General features: G+C 38.4%; 4 protein-coding genes across 5 annotated transcripts; 2 read left to right on the top strand and 2 right to left on the bottom strand.

Moving 5' to 3' along the window:
• Positions 1-590: 590 nt before the first annotated feature.
• LOC135586787 (protein NDL1-like) lies at positions 591-4,456 on the bottom strand. Of its 2 annotated transcripts, XM_065154956.1 has the most exons (12): positions 4,290-4,444; positions 3,721-3,778; positions 3,032-3,131; positions 2,560-2,657; positions 2,357-2,445; positions 2,196-2,256; positions 2,036-2,122; positions 1,894-1,971; positions 1,752-1,808; positions 1,580-1,635; positions 1,355-1,490; positions 591-1,240 (listed from the first exon to the last, which is right to left on the bottom strand). In XM_065154956.1, the coding sequence occupies exons 1-12, from the start codon at positions 4,316-4,318 to the stop codon at positions 1,019-1,021; spliced, it is 1,071 nt and encodes a 356-aa protein (XP_065011028.1). In that variant the 5' UTR covers positions 4,319-4,444; the 3' UTR covers positions 591-1,018. The 2 variants fall into 2 exon arrangements, with proteins under 2 accessions (XP_065011028.1, XP_065011029.1); XM_065154957.1 differs by lacking the exon at positions 3,721-3,778 and having other exon boundaries at positions 4,290-4,456.
• A 1,037-nt stretch (positions 4,457-5,493) lies between these two features.
• Positions 5,494-9,631, bottom strand: LOC135641324 (uncharacterized). The gene is made up of 5 exons (XM_065156665.1): positions 8,689-9,631; positions 8,141-8,193; positions 6,675-6,841; positions 6,450-6,598; positions 5,494-6,341 (listed from the first exon to the last, which is right to left on the bottom strand). The coding sequence occupies exons 1-5, from the start codon at positions 9,497-9,499 to the stop codon at positions 5,911-5,913; spliced, it is 1,611 nt and encodes a 536-aa protein (XP_065012737.1). The 5' UTR covers positions 9,500-9,631; the 3' UTR covers positions 5,494-5,910.
• A 174-nt stretch (positions 9,632-9,805) lies between these two features.
• Positions 9,806-15,020, top strand: LOC135641325 (uncharacterized). The gene is made up of 7 exons (XM_065156667.1): positions 9,806-10,088; positions 10,209-10,319; positions 11,186-11,254; positions 13,021-13,152; positions 14,252-14,329; positions 14,407-14,529; positions 14,603-15,020. Exons 1-7 carry the CDS (start codon positions 9,870-9,872, stop codon positions 14,786-14,788), a joined length of 918 nt encoding a protein of 305 aa, XP_065012739.1. The 5' UTR covers positions 9,806-9,869; the 3' UTR covers positions 14,789-15,020.
• LOC103989144 (uncharacterized) lies at positions 14,801-18,501 on the top strand. Its single transcript, XM_018827466.2, is given in 5 exon segments — positions 14,801-14,854; positions 14,914-15,042; positions 15,457-15,794; positions 18,117-18,178; positions 18,181-18,501. Coding segments are annotated over 5 exon segments (753 nt in total). The 3' UTR covers positions 18,351-18,501.
• The last annotated feature ends 456 nt before the right edge of the window (positions 18,502-18,957 follow it).

Consider the following 18,957-nt stretch of genomic DNA (forward strand, 5'->3'; position numbering starts at 1 on the left):
AAATTGTCAAATAATTTGATAGTATTCCTTCTTTACATTTTAGAACGAGCAATATGCAAATCCTAAAAATGATTTTTTTTTTTGTCATATAATGCATTGATCTATTGTTTACTGTAATACAAATGTTCTGGTTCACAAGAATCAAATGTATTATTTTAGGATAAGAGACTGATGGCTTACAGACACACATGCGAATCAGTAGATCTCATGTTTTGGCAGCCACTTCTGGGTTAATAAAATCTGATCTGCTGCAAACTATTTAGAACTGCAGAAGTTTGTCTTTACTAGAATGATAAAGAATTTTTTTGCGTTAATCGAACTATCTGATCATTGCATATCGTACTCGCAACTTCGATAAATTATTCATAAGCAAACAACTTGGTAATAGTTATATATATATATATATACGAGGCACTGTACACAGGCATCAAAATATTCCTGCTGTTGCAGATTCGACCTCGTTCATGTGAGCTGGAACTGGAAGATGACAGCTTAAGCAGACAATTTATATGTCCAAGGTGCCACTTTGAGCAAACCCTAGATTAATCTGCTTGATCTTCTCAAGTAGATCTGGGCAATTAGTGTTCATGTTTGTAAAAATAAGACTGCATATATTGATATGAACGGCTCTAAGATTACATTGACATTGACAGCCTACAACTTTTCGCAAACCCCCATAAAAATAAGCATAAAGTTGTCATCCTAAAGCAAAAAAGAAGCTTGCTAAAGAAATGAAGCAAGCATCATCAACCTTCCAACAACACATGAAAATGTTTTCTGTAACCTTCCTTGGAACAGAAGCATCAGTTAGACCCAGTAGTCTTCTACATGCCTCATTATTATTAGCTAGCTCATCATGAATATTGGACACTTACAGGTGACAGCATGATGCCTTCATCCTACTTTTCTATCTACAACCAAAGAATTTGATCTAAGATTCTAGAGAATGTATCCAGATCCCAATCTTACATGCCACATAAGATGAACACAACCTGGCCACTGCTCATACCGGCCACCCTCAAACTTCAACCGACACCCTGGTCTTGATGGGCTTTAGCTTTACGCCCAAGCTTTCGGGTGACAGCAGCTCTGGGGAGATGCAGGATGGACTAAGTGGACCGCGTGGACTGTCGGTGAATTGGTTGAGTCTGTAAAAGCCATAACCCATGAAGAAATACTCTAAAGGTATCAGCATGGCATGGGGTTGCTCCTCGGTCACCAGTGAACCACATGCTTGGACCTGCACTAATTAGCATTGATCCGGATATGAAAACTAACCTAGTCATAATCCTTTTCAAGTGCAGCAGTCGTATCCATTATAAAGCTATGAAGAAATAGTATGTCAGGATCATACCTCAACCAGGGCACTATGTCTGCTGTCTAGTTTCGACATCATGTGAAGTGCATCAGAATGGAACGGAGAGTTCTCGCCAACAAATATTAATGTCCGACACTGCAGCTGCTGTAATCCCTCAGTGATGTCGTATCTGCTGCTTGCATACAATATTTAAGCTTAAAATGGATTACTGTCGTTAGAAACAAAAAGAACATTCATCAAAGGAAAGATATAGAACAATACCGGTTAATCGATTGAAGATAACGCCACACATTTATGCTCTGCCTCTCGTCCAGCAGCTGTAGATGCAAAATCATTACCAATATTTGCAAAGGATCACATACTGAAAGTTCCTATTCGGTAATAATAATTTCTACCTACGGATTTAACCGATACTAAATAAAGGAATACTCACACTTCTGCAGGCCTGGACAATTTCTGACTCAGGGATCTGGGTATTGCCACAGACTTCCTACCGACAAGGTCAGAATGAGATCACCACTAGCATGAGATTGATGCTAAGTCAAATAGATAAAGGCAGCGAAGATGAGAACTACCTTACAGAAGTACCGATGAAGCAAGCACTCCTTTATCAAGTCACACATCCCATAGAAGTAGAGCAAATTACATAGTATCTGATGAACAAATTCTCTTCATCAGCTTCAAAACTCAATATCATGACATAAGTACAGACGATACCTTACTATATAACCACTCCGTCCATGAGGGTGCTTTACACAGAGGAGATACAAGCACCAATCCTAACACACGCTCCCTATATTTGATCTGCGAAGCATGTGCGGAAGACAGTCAAAATCCACAAAGTAATGCTCAGAAGCAACACTTTAAGGATACATACGGAAAAAAGTGTAAGAATGTATGCCCCCGCCAAGACCCCCAGGCACATAACTGAACCTAACCTAGAAAGCATGGATAGAGTTAGATAACTCATGCTTCAACATAATGCATCACATATATAAGTTCCAGGGGTATATAATCAAACAATCTGCAGATTGTTACCTGAAATAGTCAAGAACATAAGCGATCTGATCCACCAAATCATCAACAGAAGGGATAGGAATACGGGAAGAAATTGGAGCAGCTCCCAGCTGAGTATAAAAACGTAGGCATCTCAGTGCCATGATCAGAAAATGATCAACCAATAGAACAGAATAATAGGATATAATAGTCACTTCAAATAAGGCTGTGACCAAGCAACCAACCTCATGACCTGGAGGACAGATATGATAGATGCAGAAATTGTGAAGAAGTAGCGAAGCAGCTTCAGGGCAAAAAAATAATCCTTGGAAGCACAAAACATCTGAACAACATCATAGAAAAGGAATTTAGACATACCAAAAACTGTTGGTTTTGTAATGTGTAGGATTACCCAATGATCCAAAAACTCAAAACTCAACATAAGCATGTATTGCCAGTAACAGATCTAGAGTTTGTAATAGAACAATCAGGACCTAGTAAGATATCATTTATGGGCAGATAAGATCCACAAGAAAAACAGGATAAAAAATGATGGATATTAAATGAAAAATGGAGGCATTAAGCAGCAGAGAGCTAAAAATTTCCATGAGCAGATCAATTTAACGTCAGAGAATCTGATTAAAACCATTCAAGACTAACATGTTAAAACCTGGAGATTTTGACTTAGAGAAGCCATTTTATTGATATTGCACTTACGATTCAAAGCAACATCCGGGTAAGTGATAAGTGCAGGTTTGTCCTGATCTCCAAACACAGAAACGGATACTGTGCCATGACTGGTTTTGATAAGATGTTCCTGTTGACCAACATGAAAGGAAAATCAATGTTAAGCAACAATAAAATGAACAGATATGCTGTTTAATAGGACCTGATGCAGGAAGATTAGGTAGCACAACCATCAGAAGGCACATGCTGCAAATCTACTTGGACAAGAGCAACAATCTAGTTATACAAATGCAGAAAGATTAACAGTTTCCAAAGTTAGATAGGCTTTCTCAACAGAACAAATTTCATATCAGGAAAAGTTGGAATAAAGGAAGCTCATTAAAACCAGTGACTAACAACTGTAGACACTGTAATAAACACCTTGCTTATGTCTTTTGCAAAATGGAATGATTCTGAGAAATAGGAAGAAGCAAAAAAACTAATGACTAGAGGAAGGCAACATAGCATTAGATTCCAAATTTTCTTCAAATTAAAAACAGAGCTTCACTGAACATAGCTTTTGCAAGTGGAGACATGCTCTCCACCAATAATAGTTAGTCTTGGTAGCCTTTCTAAAAAATTTCTAAGAAATGCTAGCTCATGCATATGAATCAAGTTTCTGCTAACTGTTAACCAAAAGAATTTGCCGTATTAACAAGAATTGGTCAACGGAAACAAACCATTCGCATGAAGCATACGCCAGAAACATGGATGCACCATGTGTCAATTCTCCAAAACCTTGAAAAGTCGTCGTCATAAGATAAACAACATATCTCCGACGAACCGAGTTAAAAGAGAAAGAAATAAACACCGCTCTTGCTATCTATGACATCAAAATTTCACTTGCTCTGAATTTAGTGTGGTATAGCTGTTTATCTACAGAACCAAAGCACCAAAATTGATACCGACAGAAAACATATCCCACGAGAGGCAAAAGATGGTCAACCGAATTGAAACCAACAAGACAGCAGAACACCAAGAAAAGAATTGAACTTTGTCCGGTGTTGAAGCCAAACAAGTACATTGTTCAAGGGAAAAAAAAAAAAATTAAAGAAGCAAAAGAGCCGTCAAAATAATAAAAAATCTCATCTTTTTTCTCAATACAATATCCAAATCCACGGGAAAATCAGCAAAAGAAAACAAAACAACCAGTCAAAAAAGAAAATATCGAGAACCACATTCCAGCCACTAATCACGTCAATGCCGGACAGAAAGGAGTGTCGACGAACAATTCAAGAGGGCCCCCAACCTTCCCACCGAAAGATATCCTCTCCACATCCACCGACACCGAGCTGCTCGATTCACCCATAGGACGAGGAGGAGGTTCCCGACCGAGACACTGACGACGCTCCCCTCCTTTCCTCCTCTCCTCTCTTTCTTATCTCTCTCTCTCTCTCTCTCTCTCTCTCTCTCTCACATGCACACAAACAGACACAGAAGCTCCCGTGGTGAGAACCCTCAACTCTTATATACCAAGCGCCCTTTTTTTTTCCGGATTTTTATAACCTATAAATATTTTAAAAAACAGTCTATATTTTAAATTTCTGAATGTTATAAGTTATTTAAAGGGATATAATTTATTCGTATATTTTAACATTCATAATCATTAAAGGCGATAATTATTTTTGTAAATTGTGCATATTTGGAGGTATATTTTTGAAATTTAAGCCACATATGACCTCACCGACTCACTCTCCCTAATCTATACCTGACGGCTGGCAGCCAGTATTTTCCCGTTGTCTGCGGGCCCCGTGAGGGTGACGTTAACTGCTAGTCACGAACCGGCTACGCGAAACGACCAAATAACCCACGCAACGGCATCGGAAGAGATCCATCGTGACCGTCCGATTCATGTTGCGCGAATCTCGAATGCTCGGTGCTCAGCTTGACTCGCCAGCGAACGGGAAGCCACGAGTCTCACCCATCCCGTGACCTTGTGCCGTTGGATCACGCGGAGGGCCTGATGGACGGCCGCAGCGGTGGGTGGGGCCCGCACTGCGAAGGTCGCGGCACGCGTGAGGTGATTGGGTTTGATGACTGGCGGTCCCACGTGGCCCCCTTCCGGTGCGAACCAAACTCCAACCCGCAGAGGCGAACATTAACTGTTGGAGATATCTCCGTCGTACCGGTATCGATGGAGTTGTTTGACTGCTCTAGTAAAGAGAATAACAGAGCCTTTCAATTTTTTTGATGAATTATTTCAACATATCTAGAACCGATATTTATATTGTTTAATTCACCATTTTCATGAATTACTTCATCCTGGGTTGGAAGTGATCTTGCTTGCTCAATACCAATACAGAATAATTGGTAAGCATGAAATCAAAAAGAGCAAAATCAGTGACAGCAAAATCAAGCATGATTTAATTTCAAGGCATGCAAACAATACACACATCCAAAACAACAAAGTAACCCATTGACCATGGCATCCAAAATTTCATGGTCTAATCATATACTCCAAGAATTTTACTTCTTTTACTATCAAATTCTACAGCAAATTCATGACATGATATATCTATCTTGACAGTCTGTTAACATAAACAACTGCTGTCTACATGTAAATCTGAAAGTTGCATGAAAGTCATAGCTCCACTATATCGAAAAACGTTAAGTTTACATACCCTTTTTTGCAAGTGATTGAAATCCCAAAAATTCAGTCTCCTTAGAAAAAAGCTGTGCCTATTATTGATTGCTCTGCGCAAAATCCTGCTTTTGATCAGTCATGATGTACTACCATAGATGTGGAATAATCAGCAAAATGTGGGTTCAGAAGTATGAGCAAGGCTTAAGTCCTTGACAAAGGAATACAGCATTTTTTCACTGGAATGATGCTTCTATTGAATGACCAGATTAGTGCCAATCATCGAATTTCATTCTTCCATCTCATCAGAAGAGTGTGGATTCTCCACCTCACTGCCACTACTCAAGCTATCTGCCCCAGCAACCTTGAAGTAATCTTTGACTGATTTGTCATGGATCTTATACTTGACAAACTTCACCTGTGACTCCCCATCATATCCCATTTCTTTTCTCTTCCTCCTTCCTTTATCTGTGTCTGATTTCATAGAATGAGCAGCTGAAAAAAAGGCAGCATCCACCGTTTCCATGTCCTCTGCAGCATCCTTGTCACCCTCCCCTTTGTTATCAAAAAAGAAAAGATCATCGTCTGTTTTCTTGCTGTCTGAATCAAACTTTGTAGTGTCAGAGACGACATTAGCTTCCTCAAATTTCAACTTGCTTCGCAGTTCTGTAATGTTTTCAAAAATTTTCAACCCTTGTTCTTCGAGAACCAAAAGCCACTCTGCAAGTCAGACAAGCTGTCTGATCAAGAAATGTTTTCGTATATAAATAAGAAACCATCAATATTCAATTAAATAAACTAAGAACATGAAAATTTCTAGATACTAACTCAGAAAACACTGAGGTGTGGGAGCACTGGGTCTGTTGAGTTTCTGCATGCCAACTTGATAAGTGGCCCACTTAATCAAGGTATTGGGAACACATGATGTCGAAAATGCATTTGTATAGGATACAGCTTTGTTGTGGTCTCCTTTATCCCTGTTACCAGAATAAATTTCAACACCAATGCTACTATCAACAGAGGCATCTTTATCTCATTAAGTGGCATCCTGACCTGACAATTTGTATGGCTTCATGAGTAACAATCAGTCTTCTCATAATGATATTCATCGTAGAATCATTAAAATGTTCTCCTTCAACCTCCGGATTTATGAAAGAATAATCAACTAAAATCACTGCGTCATAAAGGATGTTTCGTACCAAGCTTTCATCCATGGAGTTCTGTGCCAAAAAGCAAAATAAAATCAGAAAACACATTTTAGAATTGGAAAAACAGACTTATGGAAAAGTAAGTTGAAACTACTCTAAAAAGAAAATAATGAGATCCCACATAAGATTAAATTGGTAACTAAGTACTGTCCATCCATGACATGTAGAACCATTCTAATTATACTGTTAAGTCAAACTTTGTAGATTACACACAAAGTAATAAGTAGTATAAAATCTTTGAGTTTTCAAAAAATTAGCCATGGCCATTAATGTAAAACTGAAAATCTCTAATGTTAGATTGGCTGTTGAAAGAAGTCTAGTTCAAAGGCAAAAAGTAATGCTTTTCACAAAGTTACACATCTAGTAGGCCTTCACAGAAGTTACTTTGGTGACCATGACCAAAGCCATTTTTGGTATTGGAAAAAGCTACAAAACCAAGCCCTTAGTTGTTTACATATGAAACTGGTGATATGTGTTCTCAGAATTGTCCCACTAGTGGCAATTATATGCCTCTAAAGATGGCTCAAGTTGGGTAACATTACAACCAAACCCAGTATGTAGATTCAATGGTCAGTTTCCTCAAAAATGCAGCCTAGCGGCAAAAGATGCGTGCAATTCATGTAAAGAAAAATATAACCACTAAATCAGAGCAAAGCTAACTCTTAGACCTGAACAAACTCAAACTAGTTAAGTAAACATTTCTCAAATGCATGACCAGACTCCACCTCATAAAAGTACTGTTTTCAAGTGGACAATGACTTGAACAAAACCTGACCCAACCTACTTGCTCCTACATCTATTGGAATGCTCCCTGTAATACCGATCTACTTCTTTTTCAATCATTTTACTACATTACTAATATTGTTAAAGTAGAAACAACTTTTATACAAATTTACCATATTAGGAGGGGTAAAATAAATATATGTAAGAAAATGCCCAATATGCTAATGTTGCAGCAGCTTTTATTCAAGATCCAAAGCTAGTTAAAGTTTCATAAGCCAGAACACATTTTCAGAAACTAGTTATTATAGTGAAGTGTTCTTAATCCACAATCAGGGAAGTAAATGATGTCACAGAGGTTTGCTGGATTAACATGGTTCACATGGGCAATCAAGCATGCACCTTCACTAACCACTAACTCCTAAATTCTTCCACAAGTAATCTCTAAGACCTTGTAGATTATTTCACACGGCTCATTAGTGAAGCACTTGACAGAACTATCAAATTTGGAGACTGTTGGTAGATAGCTGTTTGAGTCAATTAAAAGTTGCTGATTATTGCACATGGAGTTCATTAGTTTTGCTAACTTACCAAAATGGTTATAACTGGCATCGGTGGGTTCAGCAGCAGCCTCAGTAATATATCTGTTTTTGAACATGTAGAAGTCAGAAAAGAATCGCACAACAAACCTACGCAATTGTATAAAGTCTGGTAATATAATAAAGATCAACAAAGCTACTCTCTGTAGAGCAGTAACCAGATGTATCAGGAAAAAGAGTTAATCACATGTGCAATTGATTTCTTTTCTTAATTGTCCCAATATTTATTTTCTTAATCGTCCCAATATTTAGTTGTGACTCACGTACCAATCACCTAAATCTTTCAGCAGTCACAAGTGGAATTAACAGAAGCAGAAACTATAATCAGAGATAAGATAAGAACTGCAATAACAGATGTTTCCAATCCCCATGTTCAAAATGAAATGGCACAAATAGAGTAAAACGATAGCATGCCTTACAACTATAAATATTTAACTATCTATTCTGCTCGTAAAATTTACAATTTAGCTAAAAACACTAAGGATAGTTAAACCACCGGTCATGTCCATGAACTTAAAGTCAGATGAAAGGAACAGTTACCGAAGAAAATATAATTCTGAAAGACAGATATTGAACTGACAGCCCAGACTTTCAGCTCCTTCTGTAAGTCTGGCCTTGGTGAACCATCTACTTGAACCTTCAAGCTCAAATTTAGCAAGAATGCCTCCGCAACCACGATGCCAGCCAAATGACCAATCCAACACCTTTCTTGCCCCAAGCAGGCACGAATCTCATCACTAACTAAAGGAAAAAGAACATTTAAATCGTCACCTTCCCCAATATGTTGCACCGTCCACACTCGAACAATATCGATAAAACATGGCAGCAAATAGCTATTACAAAGCTCTTGCCCATCAGAACTCCTTCCACTACAAATGCTGATATAGCTGACGACGCCGTCTGCTAGACTCTCAATCTCCTTCCTCATCTTCTTAGCCACCTTCCCAGATAGCTTCTTTTCCTCTCTGACACAATGATATAGCTCCGAAACAACGGGTGCGAGCAAGGCCACCGACTTCGGGCCATTACACGACGCGGAGCAGGCCGAAAGCAGCTGGAGAAGGTCTCTTATCGCAAAAACTCGATCAAGAACATCCCGTTTCGACCGGATTGCTTCGTGGTAACCCAGGGCAGAATAGAACCAGATGACCTCGATCGGGGGATCCACGCTGGACTGAAGCAGGCGGAAGAATATCGAGCGGAAGGCGGAGAAGTCGCAGGACTCCTTCTTGACTTCGATGAGATAGCGATCGATGGATTCTTTCAACACGGAGTGGAAGTTGGGGCCAGCTAGAGGGCCGAAGACGAGTGGTTTGGCACGCGTTGGGGATTCGAGGATGATCGGATCCATCAGGCGCAGGGGATTTCGAGAACTAACAAAGATCGAGCAAGCAACAGGAAGAGACTGGGAAGAATGCAAACCCTAACCCTAATTTTCTCGATCGTTTTGGGGGGAAAGTTTTGAGTTCGGATGGGGGTTTCTGATGCGGTTCGAAAGGTTTAAGGATCCAACACGGTCCAGGTGAGCCGCATCCCATCTTGATCTTGGGATCTCCATGTTTACACAAATCTCAAAGTCCAGTTCAGCCAGCTCACAAGCGGGTCCGATCCGCCCCTCTTCTCGAAGCATCGATCCGAAGTCCGGATTCCATTTTGGATCAAGTCCAATAGAACGACTGTGGAGAGACTCCGACGAACAGCGAGAGCAGCAGAAGGCAGAAATGGCGAGGCTCTCCCAACGCATCCTCTCTTCGTTGTTTCTTCTCCTACTCCTTTTCATCTATTCTTCGCTTCCCTATTTCGTCGCTTCCTCGAAGAAGCCACCTCCGGCTGCTCGTAAGGGCGACATCCCTTTTATCCGGTGCCAGGTCTGTGAGAAGATCGCCCACCAGATCATTCACCAGGTCAAGAAGAAGGAGGCTCAGATCTCGCCCAAAAAGGTTGTTTTTTCCTCTTCACTTTCTTTGTGTTCTTTTTTATTATGATATTGTTGCTTCCGGATTCGAGGAGGTTGATCTGAGTCGGATGGTTTCGTTTGGACGAATTTTGTGTCGGATTAGGTTTCAGAATTTCAGATCATCGAGATAGCCGAGAATATCTGCAATTTGAAGAAGGAGGAGGCGGATTGGATTCTCCAGATTGATGTTGTTGAGAAAGGTGATAAATTGGAGGTACGTGAACGAACTATGAACTGATTCCAGGTCACTGAATAGTAAGTCAGGATATCTCTATCTCGTTAGAATATTTACATAGATATATGAACGACATGTTAGCGGGCTCTGTTCTGATAATGGCACAAACTTGAAAAACTGAGAAAAATATAAGCTAATAACAGTTTTTAAAAGTGTGATTGTTTTAATTCATTCCTGGCTGCGAGCATGCACAAGTTTGTGTTTTGTGGAATGTGGGCTGATTTGAGGTTTCCTTTCACAAAGTGCATGCTTTAATAGAAGCTAGCTACAATTATTTTAACTGCTTGCCTGTAACTTGACAATACTTTATTACATCAAACGAAAGATGCAACTTATTTACACTTTAGTAATTTTTGAATTGGTTATACAATAACAACAAAGCCGTAAGTTTCAACTATTTGGGGTCAGCTACATGAATCTTTTGCCACCACTGAGATTTATGAAATGCCTCTATACTGAAATCAGTTAAGATTCATGTTCGTCAGATCTAAATTGACTATAAATGACTGTAAAAAAAAAGATAAAATGAGTAATAAGTTTGGACAGTCTGTATCTGAAATAAATCTAAAATTATGGTTGGATATCCACATTAACCGTGACCGGTACAACTATGTTCCTTTGCTTTTTTCCTTTTCAGGAATAGACATTTTACTCATGGAACTTCATTAACTTGAAGTTCAATGTCTTCCTTTTAGTTGTTTAAATCAAGCCATATGATGTCACCATCTGCTGATTTCATTATTTGATATACGACTTTCCTCTGAAGATATATTTTTTTCTTGTATTGCAATTTTTACATTCAGATCTGTCTTAGTTTCTTATTTTATTACATTTGCATTTTCCAGCTGGTTGAACAAGGCATTGAAGGACAATGTAATTCAGAATGTAAAACCATTGAACATGCTTGTCAAGAGGTAAAACTTTTGCGTGTGATGCTGTGTGATATAGAAAAGGACTTTTATGTGTAATGTCAGGATATAGCACTAGCATGTGTATATTTTTTAATAGAAGACTGTCATTGCTGAACTTCTATTATGGACTAGGATTTGTGCAACTATAAATCTGTTTCACTATTGATATACTCCACAAAGTTTAGGCCTTTTGGCTACATATAAGGGGGTCATTGATGGTGCCTTTGTTTCTCTAATAGATTATAGAAAACTATACTAATTAGATCTCTCATTGTATGTTATTAAGAATCGAGCACTATTTTGATTGCAATTCTATATTTCTGTATGCTAGCTGCATTTTCTCAGAGCTATGATTCTGCATGTTTATGTATAACCCAGGATTTCTAACTTGCAATATATATATATATATATATATATATATATCTATATATATATATATATATATATATATATAAACTGATATTTCAGGTTACATTTTGCCTGAACATATGCAGCTAGCTGATATTTTGTAAATAAATCCTCTTTGTATGTTTGTGGATGTGATTAAAGATTCTCCTGCACAAATGATATAAATGCTACTTGTGATAATGATCTGCTCTGACTTATGGCAGAGATGGACATTTTTTTTAACTTAAAATTTACTGAAATGAACAATATTTTTAATGCTGGTCATCAACATATTGATTCCTGATAACTAGTTGATGTTCACACCATGGTTTGCAGTACCGGTCCGACAGGCTTCCGGTACGCGGACCGCCTGTTATCGGTCCGGTACTGTAGCAGTACTGTAGAGTGCTCGGCACGCCTGAATATACCGCTCGGTACACCTAGGTGTACCGAGCGGTATACCGTACCATACCGATACCGAGCCCAGGTCGAAACTCCGGTACGGTACGGTATTGCGAACCTTGGTTCACACATTGTCCACATTACAGGGACTAATATTTTTATAGGATATGTATCTGGACGTACATGGTACAGTGATCCTTCAGTTTGCACAAATAGAAAAAATGGTCCTTGACATCTTTTTGACTTTAACATCTCTGTAGTGTTTTTAAAATATGTCTACTAGAGAATAGAGATGTCATTGAACCTGTTTCTTTGGTAAGCAGGTTAAATTTGGTCAAATTCTATGACTTGTCTTGTTGGAAACTCCATAGATTGTGGCAACACTTGCAATTGCATGCATTAAAGCTCATTCAGATAGCTTGATTTTAGATAATTCATAATTATGCAAACCATGTGGCCTGAGATAGCAGGCGGATATCAACTGCTTCACCTAAGTAATCACTCTTCAAACCCATCATGAACGTTATGGGGCTTTTAAGTTGTCATGCAATGGGAAGAAAAAAGCTCTCACTGTGTGTATTGTGTCTAGGAACTAAGTCAGAATTTTTGTGTTGCAAGTGAGCTTTTGACCCTGATCTGATTCCTTTGATTGCTTGCATTAATCACATGCATTAGACTAACAAGAAATTCAAGATTTGATTTGGGAAGGGAATGCCCAAATGACTTCTATAATGTGTACGCCCATAATGTATAGGCTAATCACTCCTTGGTGAAACTTAATTATGTTTAGAAGATCTTGGAGGAATTATATGATGTGATAGTAGGAAGCCTTTGTTTGATTCTTTTATAATTATACTGCTGAAAACCCTTTTAGTCCTTTTAGTATGTTCTCTTCAATTAGTTTTTTGATTACTGCATTGATGATATGTTCATATATAGATTTGTGTCATATTTGTAATTTTCCATTCTTATGTCAGCAGATCATGGGTTACTCAGATACTGATGTTGCAGAATATGTTTTTAGTGCAAGACCTTCAATTGATCAGTTGGTTAAGTTTCTCTGCAAGGATCTTTCTAAAGCATGCTCTGTCAAGCCACCACCTGTTCCTGCGGTAATTGGTTGCAATTCATACTTTGAGATAGTTAAGAGTTTACAGCATACCTGAAGCTCAATTCTTCTGGGGACCTACAGTATGCTTTCGTGTATCTTTTGATCAAAGCCCACAGAATATTTGTTACATATAATAACTGAGATGTTTAAATGATAATAAACAATTTTTTTATAATGAGCAAGCTGGAAGGCATGTGTACTGCTGCTTAGCCATCTGTACCTTTCTTACATCTGATTGCTATATATGACCTTTGTTTTGCTTGCCTTCTTGCTACTTAGCACATGTCATAGATGTGTTATTTTGCTAGAAGATTGGAAACCATTTGAATCATAATCTGAAAGTATATTACATAACAAAGTAGCTTGAATCACTGAAAGGTCGTTGACCCATTACTACAAGATTTTAGATGTTTGGTATTATAGTGTAGTACCTGTCTATATACAGGAGAAAGATGTGAAATTGTTTGATGGGATCTTTGCAAACTTCTAGATTTGCATATGACTAAAATGAGCCAATACTACCAGACATAATCTGCTATTCTTGTCAAACCTAGGTTGAACTTTCAGCACAAGACATTGGTATCTAAGTGCTGCTTATACAGCAGATTCTTATCCATTGGACTTGTAAGAATGTTACTTTCTTTGTTCTACAGCATGATTGACCTTCTTTTTCATTGTTTCTTTTATTGTTGCATACTGAAAACCTCCAGCAAAAGACCTGTGTGCTACAACTTAGCATGTTGCCCCTGCATGGTACTTGCATTGGTCAGGTCCTGGCACTATGTGTACAGGGTATAGCATGGCATGATGTCCAGTGTCAACTCCGCATTGGTTTTCTGCATGGCATTATACCCAGTGCCATCTTTCCATCAGCAGGACACATGTTGAACTGCATGCCTAAATATGCAAAAAATTGGCTATCTATGTGCTGAAATATGTCAAACCAATTTTTGACTGTTGAGGATTGCAAGCAAGACAATGTATCATCTTACTTGAAAACATAGCATGCTACATGCTGTTGCTGACAGACAGTGGTGTACTGCTGATATATGATTTTGTTTGGAATAAGCACTGATAAATCCATGCTTCCAAATTCACAGGATAGGGTTCCTGGAGAACCTTTTATTGCCAAGTCCTCTAAAGATGCTGAAATGGAAAAGATCTTGAGATCTATGGAGGTAGTTTAACTACTGGTTTGACATTACAATTTTGTCCTATTTAGTTAAATTGATGTTTTTAGCGGTTATGAGGACAGGGTATGCCAGGGGCACCAGGAATGAAAATGTATTCGCGAGAAGATCTAATGAGTGGCAAATTTGGTGAAGCTGATGATGATGACGACGACGAAGATGACGAAGACAATTTTTCTGGGAAATTGGTGTGTTCTTTTAGCCTATTTTTCTCATATATCAATAATTGTATGTTCTGAAACATGTTTCTTTGTTGTTCAGGGAAATATTCTAAATGACAAGGATCCACCTAAGCAGGATTATAAACAGAAGATATTGCAAGGCATCACGGGAACTGGGACAGTGATAAAGGAGAACATAAACAAAGTATCGGAACAGATAAAGAACTGGTGGACAGGAAAGACAAAGGATTCAAGTCATCCAAAAGCAAAGAAAACCGATCTGTAGTACCCAATAACAATGGTTCCAAGTGGAAATACAGTGGTTGAGATACTGCTCTTATTGCTGATGGAGGTACCTGTGCTAAAATTTAAACTTAGTGGTTACTTGTTAGGTTTCAATTCTTTTAGCAGATAGAGATGGAGACTGACCTTCTGTGCTATGTTCCTGACAACCATAATCTCGAAGTTGGAAATCTGCATCAATCCACATTGCTCGGCACTATGGGCAACTTTTCTGCTGTTTATGCTAGTAGATACTCTGTGATCTTAGATTGCATCCTTGTAGCTTAAAATATCTTTCCCCTGCATCTTTGTCATGGGAGAATGGGAAAAGGTGGAGAGGTTAAACTCCTGAATGAGATTTTGAATTTTGAACCTAAATAAGTGACTAAGAAAATTAAAAGAAGCTAATATTAATAAATTGGTTTTATTATAAGACAAAAGAGAGAGTTTAATTAGCACACATGATTATATGTACCTCTTAAGTAAAATTAATAAGCCATGAGTGCCATTACTTTGGAAAATAAATCCAACTGATACATGAAACTAGAGGGAGCTAATATTAATAATTTTGTTTTATTATAAGCACAAAAAGAGAGTTTTTAATTATATAGCTCCTGAAAGTATAGAATATACAATTAAAACCATGAGTACCTCGCTCTCCTCCCCTCGCAGAGGGCGTGCGCGTCCTTCTCCGCCACCGCTGGATCCGCTGCAACCCCCACCCCCTCCGCGAGGCCGCTCCTCCCTTAGGCCTCGTTACCGACGGGCCTCTCGAAGGCGGCGGAGTACGTTATCTCGAAGGTGGACGATTTGATGAAATGGGCCCGCCGCGGGTCCATATGGCCGATGACCTTCGGGCTCGCCTGCTGCGCCGTGGAGATTATGCACACCGGGGCCTCGCTTTATGACTTCGATCGCTTCGGTGGAATCTTCCGTCCCAGCCCTCGCCAGTCCGATTGCATGATTGTCGCCGGAACGCTCACGAACAAGATGGCACCTGCTCTTCTCAAGTAACAAAAATTGAATCTTTACTTTCCCTTCCTCCCTAATTTTATTGGAAATGACATTAACATCGAGCATGAAATTTCTTTTTAGATATGGGTATAAAAAACGTGAACTTGGCTTGTTCTTTGTTGGTGTTGGGGTTTGATCATGGTTGGTTAAGGTCCTTAGATTACAAACACATTATTGTCGTAATAGAAATTTTGATGGATCTTGATCTCGTGCATCTATTTTGGTCAATTGGTTTAAGAGTCGTTAATCTGCAAGTATTGTCGCTCAAATTTCGGTTTAGACTTTTCCGTGGTGTAAACCAACTTTTCATTTCTAGTACAAAGCTTAGTGGAAACTGAACTCCATTATTCTGCATTATGTAGGTTTTTCCAATTGCTTATGAACTTAGAGAAACTTATACACGGTCGCCTGAACTTGTCAGGTTAATCTGTGGCCTCCGAGTATAACAAGTCACCATAATATCCCATCTACCTGGGGTTGGCTACACAGATTTTTCTGCTACTGAGCTCTGTTTAAGGCAATATAACTAGTCGATGGGTTGCTTTTGAGTACTTCCTCATCGCTTCTGTCGTCTTATATTGTGTGTTAATTTGTTACTGACACTGGAACTCTTTAAAGTGGGTGCATAAAGGTTTTTGGTGATTCCTTGTCAGACTGTTTTGGTGGATTTCTTTGTGTTCCTTAGTTACCAGCATGGTAGAATTACATCCACATAATAAACAATTCTGGGATGATTTGATCAATGATCAGTTTTTAGTTCTTAGTTTGTGTCTAGATCCGAGTGTTGGTGGTAAAAAACATTCATAAAAAATGTTTGTGTCGCTGAGACGAAAATAAATGTATGGAATTACTAGAATAGATAGAAGAACTTATTTTCATTTATGAACAACTAGGTGGAGCCTCGTTAGAGGATAAGAGGATATGATGAGAGCAATCGTTAAGGAGGCTTTAATACAAATAATTAGTATTAATGCTATAAGGAGAGGTAGAGGGTGAGCTAAGTAGACTTTAGTACAAATTATAAATATATATAAATATTCTTTATTTAATAAAGGGTGTTATTTTCTATGGAACATAATGATGATAAAGATCCAAATATTTGGGACATTATGGCTTATTGTTGTAGTTCTGTGAGCTATCACATATATGTTTAATATATTGAATAATGTTTAAGAGATAATTGCACCAAGTTGACTTGAATTTATATCTGTTAATCTAGTGAACTTTTTTGTCAGTTGTCACTTGACAAAACACCTATGCTAATCCTTAATAACTTAAAGAGTATTTTGATTACAGAATTTTATTTATCTGCAACTGTTGGGAGGAATGTTCTCGTTGCTAAAGTTTTCTCTGTTGTAGAGTGATATTTGTTTTATATTTTAGACAAAGTTTTATCTTCTAGAACAATATTTGATGAAATCTAGTTCTCTTGATTTAGAAGTCATGGACTTATTTCATGCTGTTGGAACTTTCATTTTAAAACATTATATCATTGTACAAGCATGGCAGGAAGTCTTCAATGGAAGTTATTGCTCATTTGAGAAGTTGAACTATGATTTTCTTAAACTAACTTGTAGTGGTACAATTTTTTTAATTGCCGACAGTGATGCCAAGGTTAAGTAGTTCAAAATATAGGAACTTACATTCTATTAGTTTGTGAGGATGACATAATGTTCTTAATTTGGACTTGCAGTTGCCATGTCAAAATATTTTTTATGGAACCTAATGACGATAAATATCCAAATAGTAGGGACATTATGGCTTATTGTTTAAATTATTTAAGCGGGCATAAGTATATTTGGATCGTTCCTGTTTAAGATGATTGCACCTTGGAACCAAAGCCTTGCTGTAAAGGGAGATAATATTACTAGGTTTCGGCAGAGTACATCATACAGGAGATTGTGGGAAGGTTCAATTCTTCTTGTGTGCAAATATGCTGCTCAAAATTTTCGCCATACAACTTAATGAGAGATGGTTGGATACATTCTGGAGATTGTCTGGAATTTTGATATGTTACTCAGCAAACTAGAACTTCCTGAGTTTGGGATGCAAATCCGATATGCAATTAGTGGGAGTGTAGGTTAATGCATTAGGGGTTCATTTCTGTACATTTATAGTTTTGATCTCAACAAAAGAATAGTTTAAATGGAAAAGCTATGAAGGAGATGACAAATTCACAAGTCAATATCAAATTCTTTCCTTTTTTATGCCATCGAAGAGAAAGCCCAATTTCTTCTTTAAAAAAGTTTCCTCCTTTAGATAATAGGATATCGTTTCACAACCTACTAATCTTTCATCTTTTCTTTTGTTCCATCCAGGGTCTATGACCAGATGCCTGAGCCTCGATGGGTGATTTCCATGGGCAGTTGTGCAAATGGTGGTGGTATTATCATTACTCGTATTCTGTTGTACGCAGCTGTGACAGAATTGTTCCCGTCGACATCTATGTTCCTGGATGTCCTCCTACAGCCGAGGCTCTACTTTACGGCGTCCTCCGGCTCCAGAAGAAGATCAACAGGCGCAAGGATTTCCTTCTTTGGTGGACCAAGTAGAGGAGTCCATATTATCAATGGATCGCTTCTATGTATGTGCTTGATAAAAGCTACTATGCTGAGACTCTCTCACTGTTTCTGTTTTGAAGGCATCACAGATAATTTTCATCCTGCTGTATGTACTAATATCATTTTATGAAGCTAAAACCCTAAATATTCTGTGTAAATAAGTACTGTTTGTTCTTGACCATGTAGAATAAATATTCTCTGATGGGTGATTCTTGAAAACAAAAAGATTTCTGCAGAGCATGTCCACTGTTCTGTAGTTACTGTGAAAGTTGAAGCTTAATTACAGAAGTCTAAGATCATAAGGTGGTCAATTCATGGATGAAGCTTTAGGACAAAGGTATGATTAGCATTATGAATACTTTGTATTGGATTCCGAATCCTGGTCTGTGAAGTCAACCGTTGAAGTGGGGCGTCGGGATCTTTGACTTGGACCTATCAAATCAATCCTATTGGGTTGGACCAGTTGGGAGGTCGGGTCAAAGTTGGATCAAGCGTAGCCATTGTTGACGTTACAGCTCTATTCAACCTGACTCGACCTGTGAATCTAACAAGATCCGATTTGCTTCGACTCGATCCAACCCAACCCACTGGTTGTATG

This window comes from Musa acuminata, chromosome BXJ3-6, assembly GCF_036884655.1.
Source record: "Musa acuminata AAA Group cultivar baxijiao chromosome BXJ3-6, Cavendish_Baxijiao_AAA, whole genome shotgun sequence".
Lineage (NCBI taxonomy): Eukaryota > Viridiplantae > Streptophyta > Magnoliopsida > Zingiberales > Musaceae > Musa > Musa acuminata.